We start from the raw sequence: 21,918 nt of genomic DNA on the forward strand, positions 1-21,918 counted from the left end.
AGTTGGGTGTCAGATATTCATTGACTGTTACATCCAATATATCTTATAGGGAGCTCCTTTTGCCTAGAAGATGTATTAGAGCTCACTCTATTAAAAACACCAGACATCATGTCTCGGGTGACCTCTGCTAAATAAAGCATTATTAAGATTATTATATGATCCCCCTTATATATTTATACATAGTCATCATATCACCCCTTAAGTGCCTCTTCTGCAGCGTGAACATCCCCAATTTGGCCAGTCTTTCCTCATAGCTAAGATTTTCCATACCTTGTACCAGCTTAGTTGCCCTTCTCTGTACCCTCTCTAATACAATAATGTCCTGTTTGAGTGATGGAAACCGAAGGGGGGGGGGGGGTCTTTTAGTTTACCTAGAAAAATAAATATATTGTTGTTTTTTTTAAGAGAGTCTAAGCTTTCAAAATATGCTAGAATGTTGTTGTAATTCTACTTCTGTAAAAAGATAAAGACTTCTAAGTGTCTAAAAAAAAAAAAATACATGTTATTATGTACACATGTATTATGTCCATAATACAAACACAGAAACACAATTTATTTTATGCACAAGAAAAATGACCTCAAAGCTTCCAGTTTGCAGCATCTTATCTCCCACATACTATTAGGTATTAAGATAAAATGCCCTTAATATGACGCCTGGGGTCTGCTGAACAGTTTGATGTCCAATATGTATAGGTTTAACCAAGTATATGGCATAGAGGGGCCCCAAAATAAAGACACCCCATGCGATCAGTTCTGTAATTCCAACACAACATATTTACAGCATTTTTTGAGGGGGTAAAGAGGTATAAAAATTACGGTCACCCCAGTAACCGTATATTTTTGGAAAGAACACATTCCCCTGAATCCAAATTGGGTATGCTTGTCTTTCTACACCAAAGCAACAAGCCACAAACCTTTCCTAAATTTGGCGATTTTGGTTACATTTCCAAAAAATCACCTCAATGCTTCAAACTTGCAGCATCTTATCTCCCACATTAACAAGAAAAAACACCCTAAATATGAAAGCCTGGGGTCCGCTAACAGTTTGATACCCAATGTACAAAGGTTTATCAAAGTAGATAGCATGCAACGACCCCATAAATCTACCTTTTGCAAACTTATGTGATGGCTTAGCCTAATTTATAAACAATGCCAGTTTTATGTGGGGTAAAAGCTAAACAAAAATGATGGTGACCTCTGAAAACCATACATTCGGTCGAACCTAAAAAAGAAAAAGGTAAAAAAAAGAAAAGAAAAATTATATGTGTGTGTGTGTGTGTGTGTGCTGTGTATGCATGCGTGTACAGCTCTAAAAAGTGTGTAAATTTGTATGCGCGTGTGTAAACATGCAAACTGGAAAAGGAACAAAAAAAAGCTAATTTTAGTTTGAGATGAAACACTGCATTATCAGATATTCAGCCACAGGTCTAGTAATACATTGAATGGCAAATCAGCGTTCAGCCCAAATGTCACCCTACTCTTCCAGAAGTATATAGTACAGCAAATAGGCATTCTCAACAAATGTCAACCTTGCTGGAACTTTCTTGGATTCAATGACCAGCTACTTTTGTTTTTGCTTGGCTCTAATAACACAGTGCAGTTGTGTTACATTTTGAAGGGTCCCAATACTATATGTGTAGCTAATCGAGTAGGGGGATCCGGTACTACAGAGCTGAACAGGACATAAAACGTAAGTCTCCATTAGCAGGGATAGGTTTTCTTATGGCCTGTAATAGAACTTGCAATAAATAATAAGCGCTCAAACCATTGAAAATATTTCTCAAGGAAAATCTAAGGGTAGAGTACACAAAAACCTTTTCTGGGGAGATATGCCCTCTTTTCCTAATGAAAGGTATATATACTTTTATACTCATTGCCTTTGTTTTGTTCAGGGTAATGTAAGTGCAAACAAATTGCCGGCCAGTGGCAAAAAACAAATAAAAAAAACATAAGCTTTACTTAAAGCCAGAATGAGGTTTTTTTATTCTTTATTAGTCACTTTTCAGATTTTGTTTCAACCAAAAGACGATAATACACAGCAGTCTAAGTATCCCATGAAAATGTTTACACCTTGAATGCTCCCCAAAGACTTGTTTTTACAAGGTTGCCTTTACATCTCAAAATAAGTCTGCAGTAATAATCAGTTCATTGTCAGCTCCACTCACACATGGAGATTCAGTGTTCCATTCAATGAGGCTACTGAGGGGTATGCAGAGAAGAAGTTTCACTTAAAGGAAAGGGAAGAGCATTTACAGGAACAAGATGCGGCATAAGAGTGCCACAGACAAGAAATGAAAACTCAGTTTACCAACAGGCGTCAAAGAAAAAGTTAGATCAGTGCTCACAGGTATTGAGGGAGTGCCTGCCAATCAGTACCCACACCTAGAGGACAGATCTCAGCAAATCTCTGCACCTGCAGCTCTGCCTTCTTGTATCCATAACAAAATTTCTGTTGTATCTCATCTCCCAAGAAACAAACAAAACAAAAGTTTTATCTGTATAGCTGCAGAAAACAAAACCAATTCAGTTCCTTCATGATTTTACAAGAGAGAGAGGGTATGTACATTACTATAGGTCACAAACAAGAGTGCCAGGATGCAGCCTCATTGCCCTCATCATTTACAGATTTATGTGGCATGTGATGCATTGGCATCATCTTTTAGGCACAGAACTGTGGGAGTTAAGAGATATAAGAAGTCCTTAGCAGCTGGAACTATGTTGAAACATCTGAAAATTGAAATCATGTACGGAGATGAATAAACTCCCCTCAGATCTTTGCAGCAGGTCGGCAGAACGGTATTTCAGTACCATTTATTTTGAAACAGCCACTTTATCCACAACAATAAAATAATCCATCAGTGCTGAAGCCTGAATGTCTTTTTTCCCCAAAATGGTTCCCTCTTTGTAAATCATATACAGTGTCTTAATTCTTCAGCCTTAAATGTGTTCTCATGAGGCACATTATCCTGTATGCAGCTTTTCAAAGCAAACAACAGGGAAAAAACAGTGGAAAATCTGCATGTGTTGGAGCTGGACTTTATCATTACATGAACACATAACTGGGGAGCAGCAGAACCAACTTCCTGTGCAAATGTTATGGACAGAAACAGCTTTAATCCAATAAAGGATGCACACTAGCAAACTGAGGTGTAGAGATGGAGAGCCAAGCATCCCAGGCAAAAGATTATTTTTTAAACAAAATCCCAAAACAGTTAATTGACATATCCAGGGGGAAGATGGACGCGAGTGGAAATGACTGCAGGAATGTACTGTGGGAAATAGGGATGGTTAAAAACTCAAAATCCAGACAGGAAAGACCAACGCTGATTCCAATTGAGACATTTGTGGGTTGAGAGAGAGGCCTGGCTATTTTCTCCTGAGTTGGGAAAGGAGAAGCAGCTGGGTTCTATCCTTGCGCACATGGCTTCACTCAGCTGCAGAATGTCCCTCCATCTTCTCTGTTCCCCCAAGGCCCAAAGTGCAATCATTGGTAATCCAGGGGCAGAGACTCCAGCCCAGAGTTCCTTCATCTTGGGTGGGGGGGGTGAGTATGCACACAGCTCCTTCTTATTGCCATGATTGAGGGGGAAAGTTGCTCACTTCAGCAAGGTCCTGTATAGCCGAGCCCTTATGATTATATGTCAGCTTGATCCGCATGCGCAGCTGTTGCTGTGGGAACAAAACAAAAAATCAAAGCTGGAGGTACTCAAGTAAAGTAATTAAAGGATAGTGAAGTATAGCACATGGGGCTGGAGAAAGCGACAAGCAATAGTGGTTTTCCAGTTGTTATTAGAAAAATACCTTGAGGTTTGCAGTTTTGCCTATTTATTTAGTCACTATTTTTTTCTCCCCTCTGCTGTGGCAAAGCACTAACCAGGGCTAGTTATAAAATGAAGGTTGCCTATTCCCTTTTTTTCCCACTGCCCATGACTTGATGGCCTGGCCACTAGAGATTTGCTTCAACAGAGCTAAAAAAAGACAGTGACTCACGACTCATGGGTAACTCTTCCCCCTGGATAGAATTTACAGTGATGCCATCCAAATTACTCCTGAAATACTCTTATTGACTGGCATATTATAGATAATATAAATATATTTTCAGTATTGTGCTTCCTTTAATGACAAGACTATATACATGAGGGCTGTTTTTACCTTCTGGGGATTCAGCACTTTAATGACCTGTGTGATGCTCCCTGCATTAAAGGCCGGAAGGACATTACTACTTGGAGAAAGCAGCTGAAGCTGGAACGTCTGTGTGAAAAAAAGATCATTCTTACAATGTGCTCCTTTCTCTTCACAGAAGCATGCTGAAGAAGCTTAGTAAGACAAAGTGTTTATCTGATAACAGTGTATCTTCCCTCTTTATAAAACAGATATATAGCATGTGTTGGCTGTTTGCCTCTTTTTACAACAATCTACTTACCTGTACATTCCCTCATCAGCTCCACCCACAGTTCTTCCCATTCTGGTAAAACACTATCTAATGCACGGAAAACTACTGCTAAGACTGACAACATCCTAAAAGCTGCATTTTGCAATTTCAACTTCCAGTTTGCAAATATATTTGAAATTACACTTGTTCCATGCAGGCAGAAGTCTATGGGATACATTTATCAAAGAGTGAAGTTAGAGATCACCACAGTCCACTAGTGTAAAATTCCACCAATCTCCGTTAATTTCTATGGGATTTTTAAAAGAGTATCAACAGGTAAAAGTTCACCCTTTGATAAATATGCCTTTAGAAATCCCATAGAAATGAATGGAAAGTGGCGGAATTTCACTCTAGTGGACTGTGGTGATCTCTAACTTCACTCTTTGATAAATACACCCCTATGTGATGAATGAACTATAATTATTTACGTACAGTTCATTCAAAACTGATGAGAGCCCTAACATGTATATAGCAAATTATTAAAATATGAGCAGGCTTAAGCCACACATACACACAAATGGACCTGGGTGCTCTTTGCCACAAATCCAGCTAGATGGTTACCACTGTTTGTCACTTTGGACTGACAGTAACCTTTAAAGGAGAAATATAGGATATGTAAAATGTAGGAAATAATGAACAATACATAGTGCTGGTTTTACTTTGGGCTAATAATAATATCTTCAAAAATGGCCCCTTTATTGAAGCTCCCTATAGATCTGCTATGGTCTTGGTCTATGTTATAAATGAGGGGTGTTTTTTTTTCCTGCAAAGTTATCTATTTTTACTTCTACTTTTCTCTCAACCAATACCACATACAAACATCTTAAACTGTGGTTGACTGTTACAATGTCATATTGAATGTTAATTGGAATAAGGCAATGTAATCAGGTACAATCATACTAAACAACCAATAAACTGTTTCTAAACAGTTTTGAGTTTGTCAAACTTTTCACAGGTAGGTAAATGGATATATGGGGATTGAACCATTAACCATTCGAGCGCAATTAAACACTTGGCCTAAATAAACAGACAACACAGTAGGGCCCTTTCGGATGAGTTAGGAGCGGTTCCTTCTACCTGATTTAGCAGTTGTACAGCTGGTTGCTCAAACTGTTTCTAGCATGATCAAGCATTAATAATAAAATTACATAAATAAAGATGTATAACCCTCCACCTTCATTAAAAATACCTTTGGTACTGCAGCCTGGAACACAAAGTCTGTCATTTCACTGTCTGTGCAATTGGACGCCTGAGTTGTAATCACGGTTATACTGCCATTTGTGCTGGATCTCTCAAAACTAAAATCTATTTTCAGTCCATTCTTGTTGTACGCAGTGATTGGAGGAATACCTGCAGATAAGAAGATATCCAGTGAGATCATCAATTTCTAAAGTAAAAAAATAGAATTTATGTAAAGAGTTACGGAGGAGGGACAGAAAAAAAAAAAAAAGGAAAAACTGACCTGCGATATCATTAAATAGAGGCTGTGCAGATAGTCCATCCAGCAGCAGCTGAGGTGCTGGCATCTGTGGAACTGAAGCCGGAATTCCTGATACATAAGAAATCATTAATTGAATAGAGGCCATAAAAGAAATACAAATTCATATCAGTGCTGATGACATTGCAAAAGAAGGCCTTCAAGTTAAACTGTCTCACCACCGAGATTGAGGTCTCCAAGCAGATCTAAAAGCTCTCCTCCCACAGAAGCAGGCTTCGAAGGTGGTGCAGTGGGTATGACTAGCTGAATATCATTTCCACCCAACAAATCTAATAAGTCATTAGCCTGTAGTAATGAAATCACACTGTCAGAGTTAAGGAATAGAAGTAAAAATAAAGTTAATATTTTATGACAATCTTCTCAAGATATATCCATACTGGCTTTTGCAACACAGAACGGCAAAACCTGTGTTGAGTTCAGATGTTACCTGGCTAGAAGGCTGTGGGGTAGATTGAACTGGTTTAGTGTCAATAATTGAGGGGTCTGTTTCTCCATTAGTTTGTGGCAAGTCTGTTGGTCCATTACTAATTGCTTTCTCCATAACAGGCATTCTTTCAAGGAGTGCAGATCTAAAAGGAGAAAGTTTCCCTTAATCTCATACACTCATGGAGTAACTGTTATAGGTATAAGCTGCAGCAATGCGGATATATTCCTTACCTCATGTGGTCATATTTCTTGAATAAAGCATTATATTCAACTGCCCTTTGCTGCAACTCAACATCAATACTGCTGCCATAGATGGATACCACTTTTTTAATACGGCTACAAAAAACAAAAAGTAATTTTCATATAAAATGGCTTATGACACTCAACTCTATCTTCTTTTGGAGTAGCACAATAATGGGGAGAAAAATAGAGATGCAGCAAATCTAGGATATCGCTCAGAACCGGGACACATTCTCATCAGTACCCTAGTTTTAAAGCACTACTGCTGGCACTAGACAACGAAAATGTATCTCTCACAGAGCTGAAATGATCAAGTCAGATCATTAAATGCACATATGAAAGAAAAGAATATTTAGGATTTGGCATACCCATATACACAATTACATTTTCATTTAGCCCCCCCTCCCATCTCTACTCTACAATGCAAACATGAATATGTACAACAATGTTTTTATTTATCAAAGAACAAAACACTAAGGAACTGTAAAAAAAAAACTAAAAAAAAAAAAAAACTCAGCAATTAAAAACTGCTGAGTTGCTATAGATGTCAGTTGGATTTGTCTCAAGTAATATTTTCCCACTGTTTTTTAAAACATTCAAGATTTTAAGCTCCTTGAGAATGAATGATACAATGTGATTTTTGGTTGTGTGCAACTATTCATCTGCAAAAAAATTCTGCCACTATAACGAATAATATAAAAAAAACTGACAGTTAAAAAAAAAAGATGTCTGAATTTTGTCTTTTTTTCCTCCTCTAGTTTAAAAAAATTGATAACTGTGTCTCCCTAGGTGCACATCACACCTTCCTCTCCCCCTAACCTTTAAAGGAGAAGGAAAGGCTAACATTTCTGATAAAGTAAGCTTTAGCAGAAAGGTCTACATAAATAAACCAGTAAACCCTCAAATTAATGCTGCTCTGTCCTCTGTCAAAAGAAACACCACATTTATTTCCTTCTATTGAGTACACATGGGCTTCTGTATCAGACTCCCTGTTTTCATCTTAAATCTCCAGGGCTAGGGCTTGAGCATGCTCAGTTTGCTCCTCTCTCCCCCTCCCACCCTGCTGTAATCTAAGCCCAGAGCTATGAGTGAGAAGGGAGTGATTCAGGCAGGAAATTATGTCACACCAAGCTAATATGGCAACTGCTATCCTAAACAAACAGAGAGCTTTTAGAGTTGTTTACTCAGTTATGGTAAAGTATTCTAAAGAATAAATATAGCGTTATAGCTTGCACTATTGTGTCTAATCTTTCCTTCTCCTTTAACCCTTTCTAAACTCAAAGGAGATACATACTTAACAGTGTTGTTAAACCTAGTGGAGTTCTTCATGATGGCTGTCAGGGCAAAACCTCGTGTAACAGATGCCGACATGTTGGAGATCAAAATGCTTTCTAAAACATCCAGCACCTCATCTTCCGTAACCTAAATGTAAGGGAAAAAAATCTTAGAATGAGCCAGCCAAATCAAATTATCCTAGTTTCCTCAGAGACCTTGATTACCTGGATAGGTTCCTCTTCCTCACACTGGCCTGAAACCAGCAGGTCTCCATATTCACCTATACACCATGAGGTTACCTGGACCAATGATTGCTAAAGTAAAACACCAATGGCAAAGATTAGAAATCAATTTATGCTGTATACTATGTCAATGGCTTCAAAGTAGTAGTTAATATGTAAAACATACATTTTCTCTGGCAGTTTATTTAATTCATTGTATATGTAAATGGAGTTCTTTACCTGGGAAATATCATCCAGAATGGCCTTGTACAGCTTTTGCACAGTATATTCATGCATCTCTGAGCTATTTGTGATTAGCTGAATAAGATTTGGAACTGCATCATCTCGTACATAGCTTCCAGCCTAAAAAAGAATGAGTGCAAGGGTCAAGAAGAATCTGAAGCAACTGGGGCTAAATCTTATGCTTTACTGCATTATAGCAAATTTGGACATCAACGCGCTTCGATCTACTAAGGACCATCGACCGGCCCCTGATGACCTGCAGTAAAGCATAAGATTTGCTTCTATTAGATTGTTGCCGTGAGTGCTTTCTTTTTGTACGTTACATGTGATTTTTTGTGAGCACCCGGCTAATGACATTGAGAAGAAGTGAGTGCCAGTAACATATATATATATATATATATATATATATATATATATATATATATATATATATATATATATATATATATATATATATATATATATATATATATATATATATATATATATATATATATATATATATCCCTCAGATAATGGGTATACTAACCAATTATGTTGCTGCCCAAAACTGCAGAAAAACAGTGATGACCTGTTACATATGTGACCATAGCATGAGAGTAAACAAGGAAATGCTTAAGGTGGTTTTCTTTTAAGTCTTCACTTACTGTTGTTAGAACTCTCATAATTGTATCTATGTGCCAACGCTTTGAAGGGGCATACCTAAAGAGACAGATTAAAGTGGTAAACAAATCATAAAACCCTACACATCTTCATTAGCAAAAAAAGACAACAAACAAAGTTCTCAATTTTACAGATTCATTTGCTCTGTAGTCCGTATAACTGACCCCAAAAAAGTGTGTTTGACAAATGCTCCATACCTGCATACTTTTTAGCACATTTTATTTAATAGAGCTAGAACGTATTGCAAATGATTCACTCACATGCCGTGTATAGGTACTAAAATCACATATGGGGCAGTCTTTGCTTCTATTTTTTAATAATGACACAAAGTGTAAGCAGCTATGTTTTTAGTGCCAATGCACCCACTGGGCCTATAACTGTGACTGAGAAACAAGGCACAGCATGCAGAGGTGACAGAAAAATAGATTTTTGTACTTACCGTTAAATCCTTTTCTCTTGTCCTACATTGGGGGACACAGGCACCATGGGGATGAAGATCCTGTTGCTTGGAGAAAGGACACTAAAAGGTTAAAGTGGCTCCTCCTCCTCCTGCTCTGGGCTTCATCCCCGCCTACCTCCTCAATCCTCAGTTTTCTGACCGAAGAAGAGATGACGAGCCCTACCAATTGCCCATGTGAAGAGAAGGAGCTCCACCCCAATGCAAGCTACGCACGGTATGAACCACCTGCTGTTTGAAATTGTTGGTATTTGAACAACAAAAATTATATAAGATATTACCTGATCAATATTAACATGAACTAATACAGGGAGGGAAGGCCTGTGTCCCCCAATGTAGGACAAGAGAAAAGGATTTAACGGTAAGTACAAAAATCTATTTTTCTCTTGCCTAGATTGGGGGACACAGGCACCATGGGGACGTCCCAAAGCTACCCATGAGGGCGGGACTTTTTACCCCTAGTGTTCAGGGAATAACCACCTGCAACACTTTCCTGCCGAAGCTCGCTTCGGCTGAGGCGAATGTATGCACCTTGTAGAATTTGGAAAAGGTGTGTGTGGATGACCACACTGCAGCCCTACAGACCTGTTCTGCTGAAGCCTGGAGGCGAACCACCCAAGAAGTGCTGAGTGAAGAAGTAGAATGAGCTGAACCCGGAAGGGTGTGGCCTTACCTCGTACCTCATAGGCCTTCAAGATTGTTGACCTAATCCATCTTGCATTGGTAGCCTTAGATGCCTTAAGGCTTTTCCGTGGTCCTTCTGGTAAGACAAAGAGGTTGTCTAGCTTCCTTCTACTCTTGGTAGCCCTGGTGTATGTTCTGAGAGAACGAACCACATCTACGTATGTAACTGTTCCAAATTTGTCTTTTGTTCAGGACAAAATGAAGGAACCAGCAGGTCCTGGTTAAGATAGAACTCCTTAGGAAGAAATCCAAGGTAGGTCTCAACACCGCCTTGTCCTTGTAAAAAATCAAAAATGGTGGACGACAAGATAGAGCTGCTAGTTTTGAAACTAGTCTAGCCAAAGTGATGGCTAATAGAAAACTACCTGAAGAGTCAGCAGAGTTAATGGAATTGAGCCAATGGCTCGAACGGTTGCTCCTGCAATACAGAAGGTACCATATTGAGATCCCAGGGAGGGATTGTATGACGGTATGGAGGTATCATCCTCAATACTCCCTGTAGGAAGTTCTTTATGTTGGGCAGCATTGCAAGCTGCTGCTGCTGAAAAAGGATAGATAAGGCTGATACCTGAACATTCAGTGAGCTGAGTGCCAGCCCTTATTTCTAAACCCTCCTGAAGGAATAACAATAGGCTACTTTCATCCCAGGACTGTGGGTCTTTGGCTTAGATTTACACCAGGATATGAATGTCCTCCATACCCTGTGGTAGATGCGTGCGAAGACGGGCTTTCTGGCCCTTAGTAAGGTCGGTATGGCCTTTTTTGGAACTCCTGATCTGGCTAGGATTATGGCTGCAAGTGTCATGCCGTTAAATCCAGCCATGGTGAACTCAGGTGGAGGATCAGTCCCTGAGATAACAGATCCATTCTGTCTGGAAGGTGGAATGGTGCGTCCACTGATGAACTTATGAGCTCTTCGAACCAAGTGTGGTGTGGCCATTAGGGTGCCACTACAACTGTTTCTACCCTTCTTGATTACCCTTGGCAGAAGTGCCAGTGGTGTGAAGACATATTCTAGGTGAAACTGCCACCGAACCACCAGTGTGTCCATGCTAGGGCCAGAGGGTCATTGCTTCTTGTGAAGAACCTCGTAAGCTTGTTGTTGTACCTGGATGCCATTAAGTCTACTTCCGGAGTGCCCCGCCTTGCCAGAATCAAAAAACCTCTGGGTGTAGGCTCCACTCTCCCTGATCTAAGGTCTCTCGGCTGAGAAAATCTGCTATCCAGTTGTCCACTCCAGGGATACTGCGGAGATAGCTGGTACCGTGTTTTACACCCACAGAAGAATTTGCAGTGCCTCTGCGAGGGCAGCTTGACTCCTTGTGCCTCCTTGGTGGTTGATGTAAGCCAACGCTGTCACATGGCCTGACTGTATTCTTACAGGTAGATCTTGAAGTCTGCCTGACCATTGGAGCAATGACAGGTAGATTGCTCTTAATTCCAGGATGTTGATGGGGAGTAGTTCTTTCTGTGACCAACGTCCCTGTACGGTTAGGTCTCCCAATACTTCTCCCCAACCTTCTAGACTGGCAACTGTTGTGATGACTGTCCACTGGTGATTGGGGAAGGGTTTTCCTGACGGAAGTGTTGTTGGTCAAAGCCACCAACTGATAGAGGTTCAAACTAGATCTGATAGGGGAATCCTGCAGTTTAGGTTCGCTCAGTTCCTCCTCTGGTGTTGGAGTAAGGCTCTGCATGGCTCTGGTGTGGAGCTGCGCATATGGAATCGCAGGATGACACTATAGTCCCTAGCACTCTCATGGCAACCTTAAAGGTACCTGATCCATTTTCTGCAGAGATGACAGGAGCCCCTGCATGGAGGTGATCTTGGATTGGGGAAGGAAGGCTCTTCCCAATGAAGAATTTAGATCAAGCCCTAAATATTCTGTACTCTGGGAAGGTATGAATCGAGATTTTTGGAAGTTTATCTGCCAACCTAACAGCATTAGTGTCTGGAGATGAGTTGTGGCCAGTGCCATGGAACTGGCCTTTACCAGTTGGTCGTCCAGGTATGGTATGACACTCACTCCCTGCAGTCGCAGGTCCTCTAGAGCCGCAGCCATGACCTTTGTGAATAGCCTTTGGGCGGAGGATAGTCTGAAGGGGAGTGCCAGGGATTGCCAATGTTCTCCTGCCACTGAAAAGTGAAGGACCCAGTGGTGGTTGGGATGTATGGGGACATGCAGGTATGCATCTTTGATGTCGATCACCGCCCTGAAATCCTCTATGTCCAGGGACATTAGGACTGACTGGATGGATTCCATCTTGAAGTGGTGCTTCTTTACATGGTCGTTTAGTGCCTTTAGGTCTAGCACCAGGTGAAAAGATCCATCCTTTTTGGGTACTATAAACAGGTTTAAGTAGAAACCGAAGCCCCTTTTACCCTTGAGGGACCGCCATTACTACCGCGGAAGCAGTCAGGGCGAGTGGAACCCCATGGAAAGCTGAGTGCCTGGGTTCTGTGGTAGGGAGCCTTGAGATGGAAAATCACCTCGGAGGTAGCTGAGCGAATTCTATGAGATAGAAATGATCTGTAGGACCCAGGGTTCCAGTACTCTATGCCGTCACACCTCCCGAAAGTGACTTAAGCGTCCCCCAAAGGGTTTAGCTTTCAGGGGTGGGCACCTCCTCATGCGGAGGCTGTTTGTCCCGTGCGGGCTTAGGTGCTGCTCTGCTTCCTGACCAAGAAGTGCTCTGCCTTGACTGGAATCTGGGGCGGGTCGGAGCTTGTTGCTTTTCATGTTGGGACCTCTGGCTCTGTAGCTTGAGAATTTTCCTTCTCTGTTCAGCACCAAAAAGTTTTTTTTTTTTTTTTTTTTTTTTTTCAGAGAATGGGAGACCAAGCAGAGACCACTTCAAGGTAAGATCTGTTGACCAGTTTTTTAGCCAAAAGAAACGTCTGGCTGCAATGGATTATGCCGAAGCCCTTGTGACGAGCTTAGCCGCATCCAGGACTGCTACGCAAATTTATGTATTTGTGTCCGCTATCGGAGCTAGAAAGAGGTATGTGGAGGGGTCTTCTGAGCCATGAGTTGGGCCACCTGTTCCACCAAAACTTCCATTGACCTGGATACCCATGGGGTGGCAATAATAGGTCGTAGAGTTCTGCCTGCTGCTGTAAAAATCGACTTGCAGAAACCCTCAAGACGTTTGTCGATAGGATCGTTAAAGGAAGCCGCATCGACTACTGGAATGGTGGTGGTCTTTGACAATTTAGAGACCGGTGGGTCCACTGCTGGGGGTGAAGACCAAGGTCTGTAAAGTAAAAGGATAAGTTTGAGTAAAGCGATGGAAAATTGGACTCTATGGTCTGGCGTTTTCCATTGTGCTTTAACAATGTCACCCAGCAGTTCATAGGCTGGAAAGACACAAGAAGACTTCTTTTGCCTCTTGAAAATGTTATTGGTTCGCTCTGCTAAAGGTGGGGTGTGCCTGAATCAGGCTCTCGACCTCTCATTGTGATCTAGGGGTATCCTGATCCTATTCATCTGCGGATAGGATCTGTCCCTCTTCCCAATGCCTCTTCCTGTTCATCAGGCAAAACAGGTGGGGAAAGGGGAGGTCGCTTTGTGGCCGACTGCTGAGTGACCGGTCTGTGAGGCTCTGTAGATAGATGCTGTAGGACCTTATCTAGAGTCTCTGGAACTCTGGCTAGGTTTTGTAGACCAGCTAGAGATAGAGCGCACACCAATTCAGAATCCAAGCTCGTTTGATTAGCCGTAGCTGTCGCAGAGCTGGCTGGTAGGGCTGTGTGGGATTGTAATTGTGCAGTGACTGCTGCAGTCTTACAGGCTTCACATATTGGCTCAGCCAAAACACTAGCAAATTTAGGTCTGCAAGTAGCCCATGCCAAATACTAAATTGCATTGGTGGTACATGCAGTTGCCTGCTTGGGAAGGGACTGGTCATCTGCATGGCTATACTATGTAGTGCAACCCAGTAAGTAAGATATTGGGGAATATTAGGAGAGTCCAGAGGAGTGAACCACTTCTCCCTTAGAGTGCGATCTGTGGAGACAGAGGGAAGTAGTGAAAAACCCCACAGTAGGTCCCATAGAGAGAGGGAAGTGTTAATCCCCTAGAGAAAGAGTAAGGGAAGTGTAACTACCTATTCACCAAGGTAGGAAGGAATGGTGCCTTGTTCTTCTCTGTGAGAGACAGTGAGGCTGGAAACGCTCAGTACTGGAGAGAGAGATGCGGATCCAAAATGGCTGCCAGAGAGGTTTCCCGGGCTTTGGTATAGTACCTTAGTAAGATGGCGCCCGTGAGGCGCGTGTGCAGCGACTCGTGCACAATGAAATAGACGCAGCGCCAGATGGTGGCGCGAAAGATCACTGGGAATGGCACTGAGTTACCAATGCGGGGACTACTTTTAGTGCTGTTGTCCCATTATGATCTACATATATAAAAGCATTGTTAGAATTCTGTTCTATGGAAAATATTACTTAATATTGATTCATGAGGAAATGTATATTGTAACCTTAACATAAATATCAAATAAAAAGCATGAAACAGGAGGGTGATTTAGACAAACTGTGTGTTGACAGTGTCTTTATATCTACTGATGACCAGCTAAAGGTCTACTGGTAGATCCCATCTACCTTTTGGACATCCCTGGCCTAGGGAAATCTTTGTCAGAGAATAGCAGTGAAAGTGAAACTAAATGCCTAGGAAAATCTGTGTGAGAGAATAGCAGTGAAAGTGAAACTAAATGCCTTTCTGCAGAGCTGACAGGCAGCATGTAATGGGGGGAGGGAGGAGGGAATTGACTTACCTCCTCGTGCCAGCCAGGAATGCTCAATAAAAGATATACCCTCCATCGTGGCTACTGGTGCAGCCTCCGGAGAGCGGGAACCAGTGCCCAGGGTAGTGTGGGGGGGAGCTCCCCAGCCTGCAGCCTCCGTAGAGCGGGAAGGCTATAGAGCATCTTCAGATCAGAAGTCCTTGGCTGGAGGGGTTCTGGAAGAGAAACACTGACCCCTAGTAGTGGCATGATACTGAATAAATCTGTACCATTGCTCCCAGCCACGAAGTGTCCATCCTCCTTCTGAGGACACTAAAGAAAACTGAGGATTGAGGAGGTAGGCGGGGATGAAGCCCAGAGCAGGAGGAGGAGGAGCCACTTTAACCTTTTAGTGTCCTTTCTCCAAGCAACAGGATCTTCATCCCCATGGTGCCTGTGTCCCCCAATCTAGGCAAGAGAAACCCTGTATTTCAACCTGCCACTGACAAGATAGCAATTTATACACATACTATTTTACGGTGTCAGCAAAATCACTTGCAATTGAAGGGCGTGTATGGACCCCATAAGGATTTACAGAATGCTAGAATAAATGCTGCACTCCTGATGGCAGAAATCATGCACTGACAAGCTTTACGACATTCTCAGTAGAGGTATAATTGCGATGAAAGAGTGTCCATTCACTGATGGGCCTCAAATGAGGAATAATGCAGCCGTATATATTAACAGAAATCACACTACAAATACCAAAATTATGGGTATCCACAGAACTCGCCATAACAGACACAGTTATGTCATTAAAGATGGCCTAATGCACCAATTCAGTTTTTAGGGCCATTTGATGTATGGCCAACATTACACTTTTAAACCTTTCTGGCAAGCATGTACATACAAAAAACCCTTAATTTCATACAATATTCTCATTATCATGTATGGTCATAGATCTGCACTGTCACACAGTTACTGTACCCTCAGTATATAGTTTACATTTTAGCCTTATTTTTTCTGGCAATTTGGTGACAATTTTATGGCCTTGTACAGTGTATTGAACAAGGCCACGTTTTGTATAATAAGCAGATAACAGGCAGTTTACTCCAAAGTACTTACTTTTCTGCAGCTAAGAAGATGCCTGAAGCACAGTCAGCTTTAAATTCAGGTTCACAGGAGTCCAGGAAATACAGAAGCTCTTTCATCATTCCACGGATATTATTCCCATTTACCAAAGCAAAGCTAAGCTCCATAGCCCGCCTAAAAATAAAAGGAGATAATGGAGACGGCTGGCTTTCTAGTAGCAACTTTAGTAACTGCAGTCGGGTCTGGTTGTTGTCAGGTTTTAGGATCTCAACATTGTATCAAGTCTCTGCCGATGGATCACTTAATAATCATCACACACCAAACCCAGAATACCCGGTTATCCACATTGTAAAACATCATGTATCGCAACTTTTAGTTATGTCTAACATAACAAGTAACTGCTCTTTGGGCATTTTAGAGTCTCTTACCGTTTAATAGATACATCCAAATCCTTAAGACAATCTACAATGGTGCTACGATGCCTCTGCACTGCATTGTGGTCGGTCTGGACTGTTTTTAGAAGAGAAGTCAAGGCCACATACCTGGAAAAGAGAAAGTTGCTTCTTTGACATCATACATCCTTGCACTTCATTTTGACAATGAAACAAGAGATATAAAACGTACCGAATATTTTTATCATTATTTAATAAGAATCTTCCCAAAATGTTAATAGCTAAAACCTGCAACAACAAAAAACAAGTAGTTATATAACTGTATAAAAAGGGAAAGCTGTGGTACAGAGAAGAAACATTTGACAAACAGAAACAGCTAAGAATATTCTGTGGAAAAGTTCACTGTGAGCTAGTGATACAGTAAGAGAATGTAAGAAACAGAATATGGAGACAGATAACAAAAGACAGAAAGCAGAGAAGAATAAAAATGTATATACTGGACCTCTGTATTTTATATGAAAAAGCAAAAGGGGGGTAGATTTAAGTAAAGCAAAGAAATGAGAGGGCTGTAAGCAGCACAGACAGTAATGAGAATGATTTTAGTACAGACAAGATTGTGCCACAGATGAAGTATATATGCAGGTTTGTGTCAGAGGGATCCGTGTACAAAAAAAAAGAAATAGAGAAGCAGATCCAAATAAAAGGTACAAAATGGCAAAGAAGCAAGGTAAAATAAACTGTTAGTGATGAGGTCCGAGATAAAAAAAAGAAGGAAACACAGAAGAGAAGGTGATAAAGAATTGGACAAAAAGATTTGTGCAGAGTAGCTGGACAAGGAGCAGTGCAGAAAAAAAAAAAAAAAAAGAATTGCTCAGAACAAGAAAAGTATTAGGCTGATGGCAAATGGGACAAATTCAGGAAGCAGAAGCCATCAAATTGGTTTCTCAGGGGAGAATGATTGCACAAGGTACTGCAGAAAGAGGAGGCAATGATGGTCTAACTTGTAGAAACAATTATGTAAGGAATAAAAAGATTTGATCTGACACATACCCGTAGACCACTCTCAGACTTTATGTCCATGATTGTTAAGACCGTCTCATATAAAATGGCATTACCGACATTTTTACTTGTCTCTGTGTTTGTTGCAACCTAAAAGATAACAATAGAACAATAACTATATAACCGATAGCCTTATTACTGCCATCCCAAACACAATCCAACACAAAAAAATTAAATCTCTCAACCAAAACACAATCAATTACCATATCAGACAATAATACAAAATCTATTATCTACCTGACAGGTGGACACAATTAATTCACCAGCTTACCTGTGCCAAAATATCATTCATGGCTTCACTTGAGTCATCATCATTTCTGCCTAATATTCGGAGAAGCCGCAATATCCGTACCTTTTAACAGTCCAATAAAAACAGTTATTAGTTCATCAAGGCATCACTTACAATTTTAAAAAAATGGCTGCTTACCACTGTACTTGCCTACACTCACCTGCAAAAAGGGGTCACTGATCCCAGATACATCATGTTCTGGAGAATATCCGGACATGATAAGGTTTTTAAGAATACGAACTAACTGGGGGACAAGCTGGGGAAAAAAAAAAGAATAAAAAAAAGGTTATGGAGTAAAGATAAAATCATCAAACTTTTTATCTCTCTGAAATGTATGTTTTTATAAATGTGGATCCGTCCACCTTTAAATATACACATTACATTACCAACAGAACACAAATCTGATACCACAACAGACAGACTGGCTCAAGCTACAAAACATGTATTAGTTGTAAACTTCAGATTGGCTTGTGTGTACAGAGATCAAGTTCAAGATCGAAAATCACTCGGTAGTCTAGATAAAATGTAATGGGTTAGAAGTATAAGGCAAGTAAAGACACAATTAATTGAAGGGCAACCAGTGATCTCCTCAGCTGAATCTTCCACAAAAACGAATTTGTGAATGAAAGGAATGGTAAAGGATAGTTTTAACTTCACAAACATCTAGAAAGTCGGTACATTTACACAATGTGATTTCTTTAGTTTGCATAAATAGATAAAATTTCTGGGCCAGAAACAACAAGTGAAATACAAGAGGAGAAGTCTTACCTTTTCATTCTAACATTCAGCAGGATCCCAAGCAAACAGAGAACAAAAGACAGGAAGCAGGCATTAGGGAGACTGATTTGCAGAGCATACATATTGGTGCTCTGATGTGAAATTATTTTATATAGCAGTCACATTCAACAGGTCTGATATTTTAAGAAGGTCTTTTTTAACCACTTTGAAAAAACTAAAGAACTACTAATGGCTGTAGTTTTTATTTTGGTACTTAATAATGGCAAAACAGAGTTTCCTTTTTTGGCACAACTATGCATGTCCTAAAATGCCAGAATAAATGCCCATTTCACTAATACTAAAGCACAAGCCTCCCAGTGACCGAGCTACTAAGAGGGGTGGCAGAAAGTATGCAAGAGAGTCACTCATGTACAGACTAACTTAGGCTGCCAAGCAACAGCATAGCAACAGAGCAAGTTGGTTGGAGGATTTAAAATCAGAGACCTGGAGCTTTGCTTAAAGGGATACTGTCATGGGAAAATTATTTTTTTTCAAAATGAATCAGTTAATAGTGCTGCTTCAGCAGAATTCTGCACTGAAATCCATTTCTCAAAAGAGCAAACAGATTTTTTTATATTCAATTTTAAAATCTGACATGGGGCTAGACATTTTGTCTATTTCCCAGCTGCCCCAGTCATGCGACTTGTGCCTGCACTTTAGGAGAGAAATGCTTTCTGGCAGGCTGCTGTTTTCCTTCTCAATGTAACTGAATGTGTCTCAGTGGGACATGTTGTTCTTAGATCTACCAGGCAGCTGTTATCTTGTGTTAGGGAGCTGCTATCTGGTTACCTTCCCATTGTTCTTTTGTTTGGCTGCTGGGGGGAAAAAGGGAGGGGGGCGATATCACTCTAACTTGCAGTACAGCAGTAAAGAGTGATTGAAGTTTATCAGAGCACAAGTCACATGACTTGGGGTAGATGGGAATTTGACAATATGTCTAGCCCCATGTCAGATTTCAAAATTGAATATAAAAAAATCTGTTTGCTCTTTTGAGAAATGGATTTCAGTGCAGAATTCTGCTGGAGCAGTACTATTAACTGATTCATTTTGAAAAAAAATGTTTTTTCCCATGACAGTATCCCTTTAAGAAAGTAAATGAACAGTGCATGAAATGGTTATGCCTTTTTGAAAGAAAGCTGAGTTAGGTTTATTGATAATACATGTATTGTTTCATTGATAAGACAGAATAAAATGCTAATTTACAACAAAAACTGAAGAAAAAAAAGTAAATAAAAGAGCACTGGAAAATTCTACATTAAATTGTTCACGGGTGTCTAAAATTTAAAATTATGTTAAAAAAACTACCTTTTTTAGAGCCAATAGCAAGCGGAGCCTTTAGCAATCCAGCCTTTGAGGACTGAATTGAAACAGCCCTGGACAGACCCTTTGCAACTGGCTACCTACATTTGCAGTTTTATTTATTTATAATTAATTGGCCTTAAACTGCAAACACAATGGGAGTAAGCGGAAACATGTAAAGCACATTGAGAAAGAAAGGCAGATATTAAAACAAAAGGGAATATACAACACAGTTGGGGCGGAAGTGGCATGTAAATGATGGTGGGGGTCATGAAATTAATTAAAGACCTGACGAAAAAGATTTGGCCAGAAATATATATTTATGATGCTTGAATTTTAATACTTCTTCATAAGTGTGACCTTAAATATTTGAATATATATATTTCATGCAAGTCTACTAATGCGTCAAAGGGGTTGTTTACCTTCCAACGCTTTTTTTTTTCAGTTCAGTTGGTTTCAGACAGTTCACCAGAAATAAAGACTTTTTCCAATGACTTTTTATTTTCTATGTGAGACCATTTTTCTAATATTGAAGTGTAAAGTCAGATTTTTCAACATGTAAAGCAGCTCTGGTAAGAGAGGGTCACCGACCCTCTAAACTGTTCTAAATTGATAGATTTCGTTTATACATTTCTTATCTTTATCCCTGATGATCAGGTTCCGAGTTTCATTACAGATGTTATAATTTATACAATAGTTGCTAATACTGATACTGATGTGCTGAAAAATGTTATCAACTAAATGTTGCAAAATTTAAACAGTCTGCACCTGAATTACTGAGTTGCCGGACTAAAACACCAGAGACAGGAACGTTGAACTTTAAACTTAGATTTTGTAAAAACTGTAAAAAAAATAAAAAATGGAAGTAATTGATAAAAGTCTTTATTTCTGTTGAACAACTCAACTGAAAAACAGTGTTTGAAAGGTGAACATCCACTTTAAAATATCATGAGAAATTATCCAAATAATGATGATAAAAATAACCGGGGCTGACTGTGGGAGGATCTGCCTTATTAAAAAAAAAAAAAAAAAAAAAAAAAAAAAAAGACAGAGAAATCTGTCTCTTCACTCTGTGTCTTAATCTGTTTATAGCCGTTTGTAATGACTCAACAAACAACTAGGATTTGTTATTAATGCTTTCCAGAATGGAAACGGAGAAGGCTACAGCTTGTTTGCTGAAAGGAGAACACTGCATTTTAGCGTTAGAACCTTATCTGTACGTGGTGTTGGAAGTATAGTATTGTGGCTGCTTTGAAGCCTTTGGGCCAGTACAGTTTGCCAACCTCGATGGAACTATGAATTCTGAATTATACCAGCAAATTCTGCAGGAAAACATCTGGGTATTGATCTGTTAACTGAAGCACTGGAGAAAATTGATCATACAAGCAAGACAACCACCCTAAAAAACACAAGTTGATCTTTCAAAGAATTGTAACACCAAAAAACAGAAGTGTTTTAAAGGAATGGCAATATAATGTACTTTGCCCTCCGCTGTTAAAATGTGTGTTTGCTTCAGAAACACAACTATAGTTTATATAAACAAGCTGTTCTGTAGCCATGGGGGCAGCCATTTAAGCACATGATACACAGTAGATAAGAGGTATTAAAGAGCAGCTTATCTGTTTAATGCTGTGTAACTTGTAAATTTTCTAATTTTTTCAGCATTGAATGGCTGCCCCCATGGCTACACAGCATCTTGTTCATATAAACTATAGTAATCTTTCTGAAGCAAACACATCAGTTGTACCAGTGCAGTGTAACAGTGAATTATATTATCATTGCTTTAAAATACAAATTTTTTGGGGTTACTTTAAAGCAGAAGAACGTTGATCATAATCCTGTAGAAATGCGTTGATCTGAAGCTGAAGCTGTCCTTTTGGAGAAATGGCCTAAAACACCCTCAATCCAATGTGCAGCTGATCAACAGTTACCTGTAAAGTTATGTTGCAGTTATTGCTGCCCAAGTGGGGGCACACCAGTTACTGAAAGCAAAGGTTCACATTGTTTTACCACCCACACAAATGTGTTATTTTGGAACATTTTCCTTAATAATTAAATGAGCAAGCACAATGTTTTTGACAGATGTATTCAACTGGTTATCATTATCTAGTTTGAGGACTAAAAAAGGCATTAAAAGCATTGTGTCTTT

At 40.0% G+C, this 21,918-nt stretch overlaps 1 protein-coding gene across 3 annotated transcripts in view; it reads right to left on the reverse strand.

The window, feature by feature from the left end:
- Positions 1-1,971: 1,971 nt before the first annotated feature.
- ap1g1.S (adaptor related protein complex 1 subunit gamma 1 S homeolog) overlaps positions 1,972-21,918 on the reverse strand; it is a 39,874-nt gene continuing 19,927 nt past the window's right edge. For 2 of the 3 annotated variants that reach the window (XM_041561147.1, XM_041561149.1), the window contains exons 7-24: positions 18,462-18,470; positions 17,854-17,949; positions 17,676-17,756; positions 17,396-17,494; positions 16,578-16,633; positions 16,382-16,495; positions 15,987-16,127; positions 8,983-9,037; positions 8,333-8,455; positions 8,096-8,185; positions 7,891-8,018; positions 6,588-6,692; positions 6,358-6,499; positions 6,089-6,215; positions 5,895-5,981; positions 5,622-5,782; positions 4,153-4,251; positions 1,972-3,669 (exon numbers count right to left, since the gene is read on the reverse strand). In XM_041561147.1, coding sequence (XP_041417081.1) covers positions 3,568-3,669; positions 4,153-4,251; positions 5,622-5,782; positions 5,895-5,981; positions 6,089-6,215; positions 6,358-6,499; positions 6,588-6,692; positions 7,891-8,018; positions 8,096-8,185; positions 8,333-8,455; positions 8,983-9,037; positions 15,987-16,127; positions 16,382-16,495; positions 16,578-16,633; positions 17,396-17,494; positions 17,676-17,756; positions 17,854-17,949; positions 18,462-18,470 — 1,815 coding nt within the window. In that variant the 3' untranslated portion in view covers positions 1,972-3,567. The remainder of the gene's footprint in view (positions 3,670-4,152; positions 4,252-5,621; positions 5,783-5,894; positions 5,982-6,088; positions 6,216-6,357; positions 6,500-6,587; positions 6,693-7,890; positions 8,019-8,095; positions 8,186-8,332; positions 8,456-8,982; positions 9,038-15,986; positions 16,128-16,381; positions 16,496-16,577; positions 16,634-17,395; positions 17,495-17,675; positions 17,757-17,853; positions 17,950-18,461; positions 18,471-21,918) is intronic. The other variant, XM_041561148.1, reaches the window with a different exon arrangement.

Source organism: Xenopus laevis, chromosome 4S (assembly GCF_017654675.1).
Source record: "Xenopus laevis strain J_2021 chromosome 4S, Xenopus_laevis_v10.1, whole genome shotgun sequence".
Taxonomy (NCBI): domain Eukaryota; kingdom Metazoa; phylum Chordata; class Amphibia; order Anura; family Pipidae; genus Xenopus; species Xenopus laevis.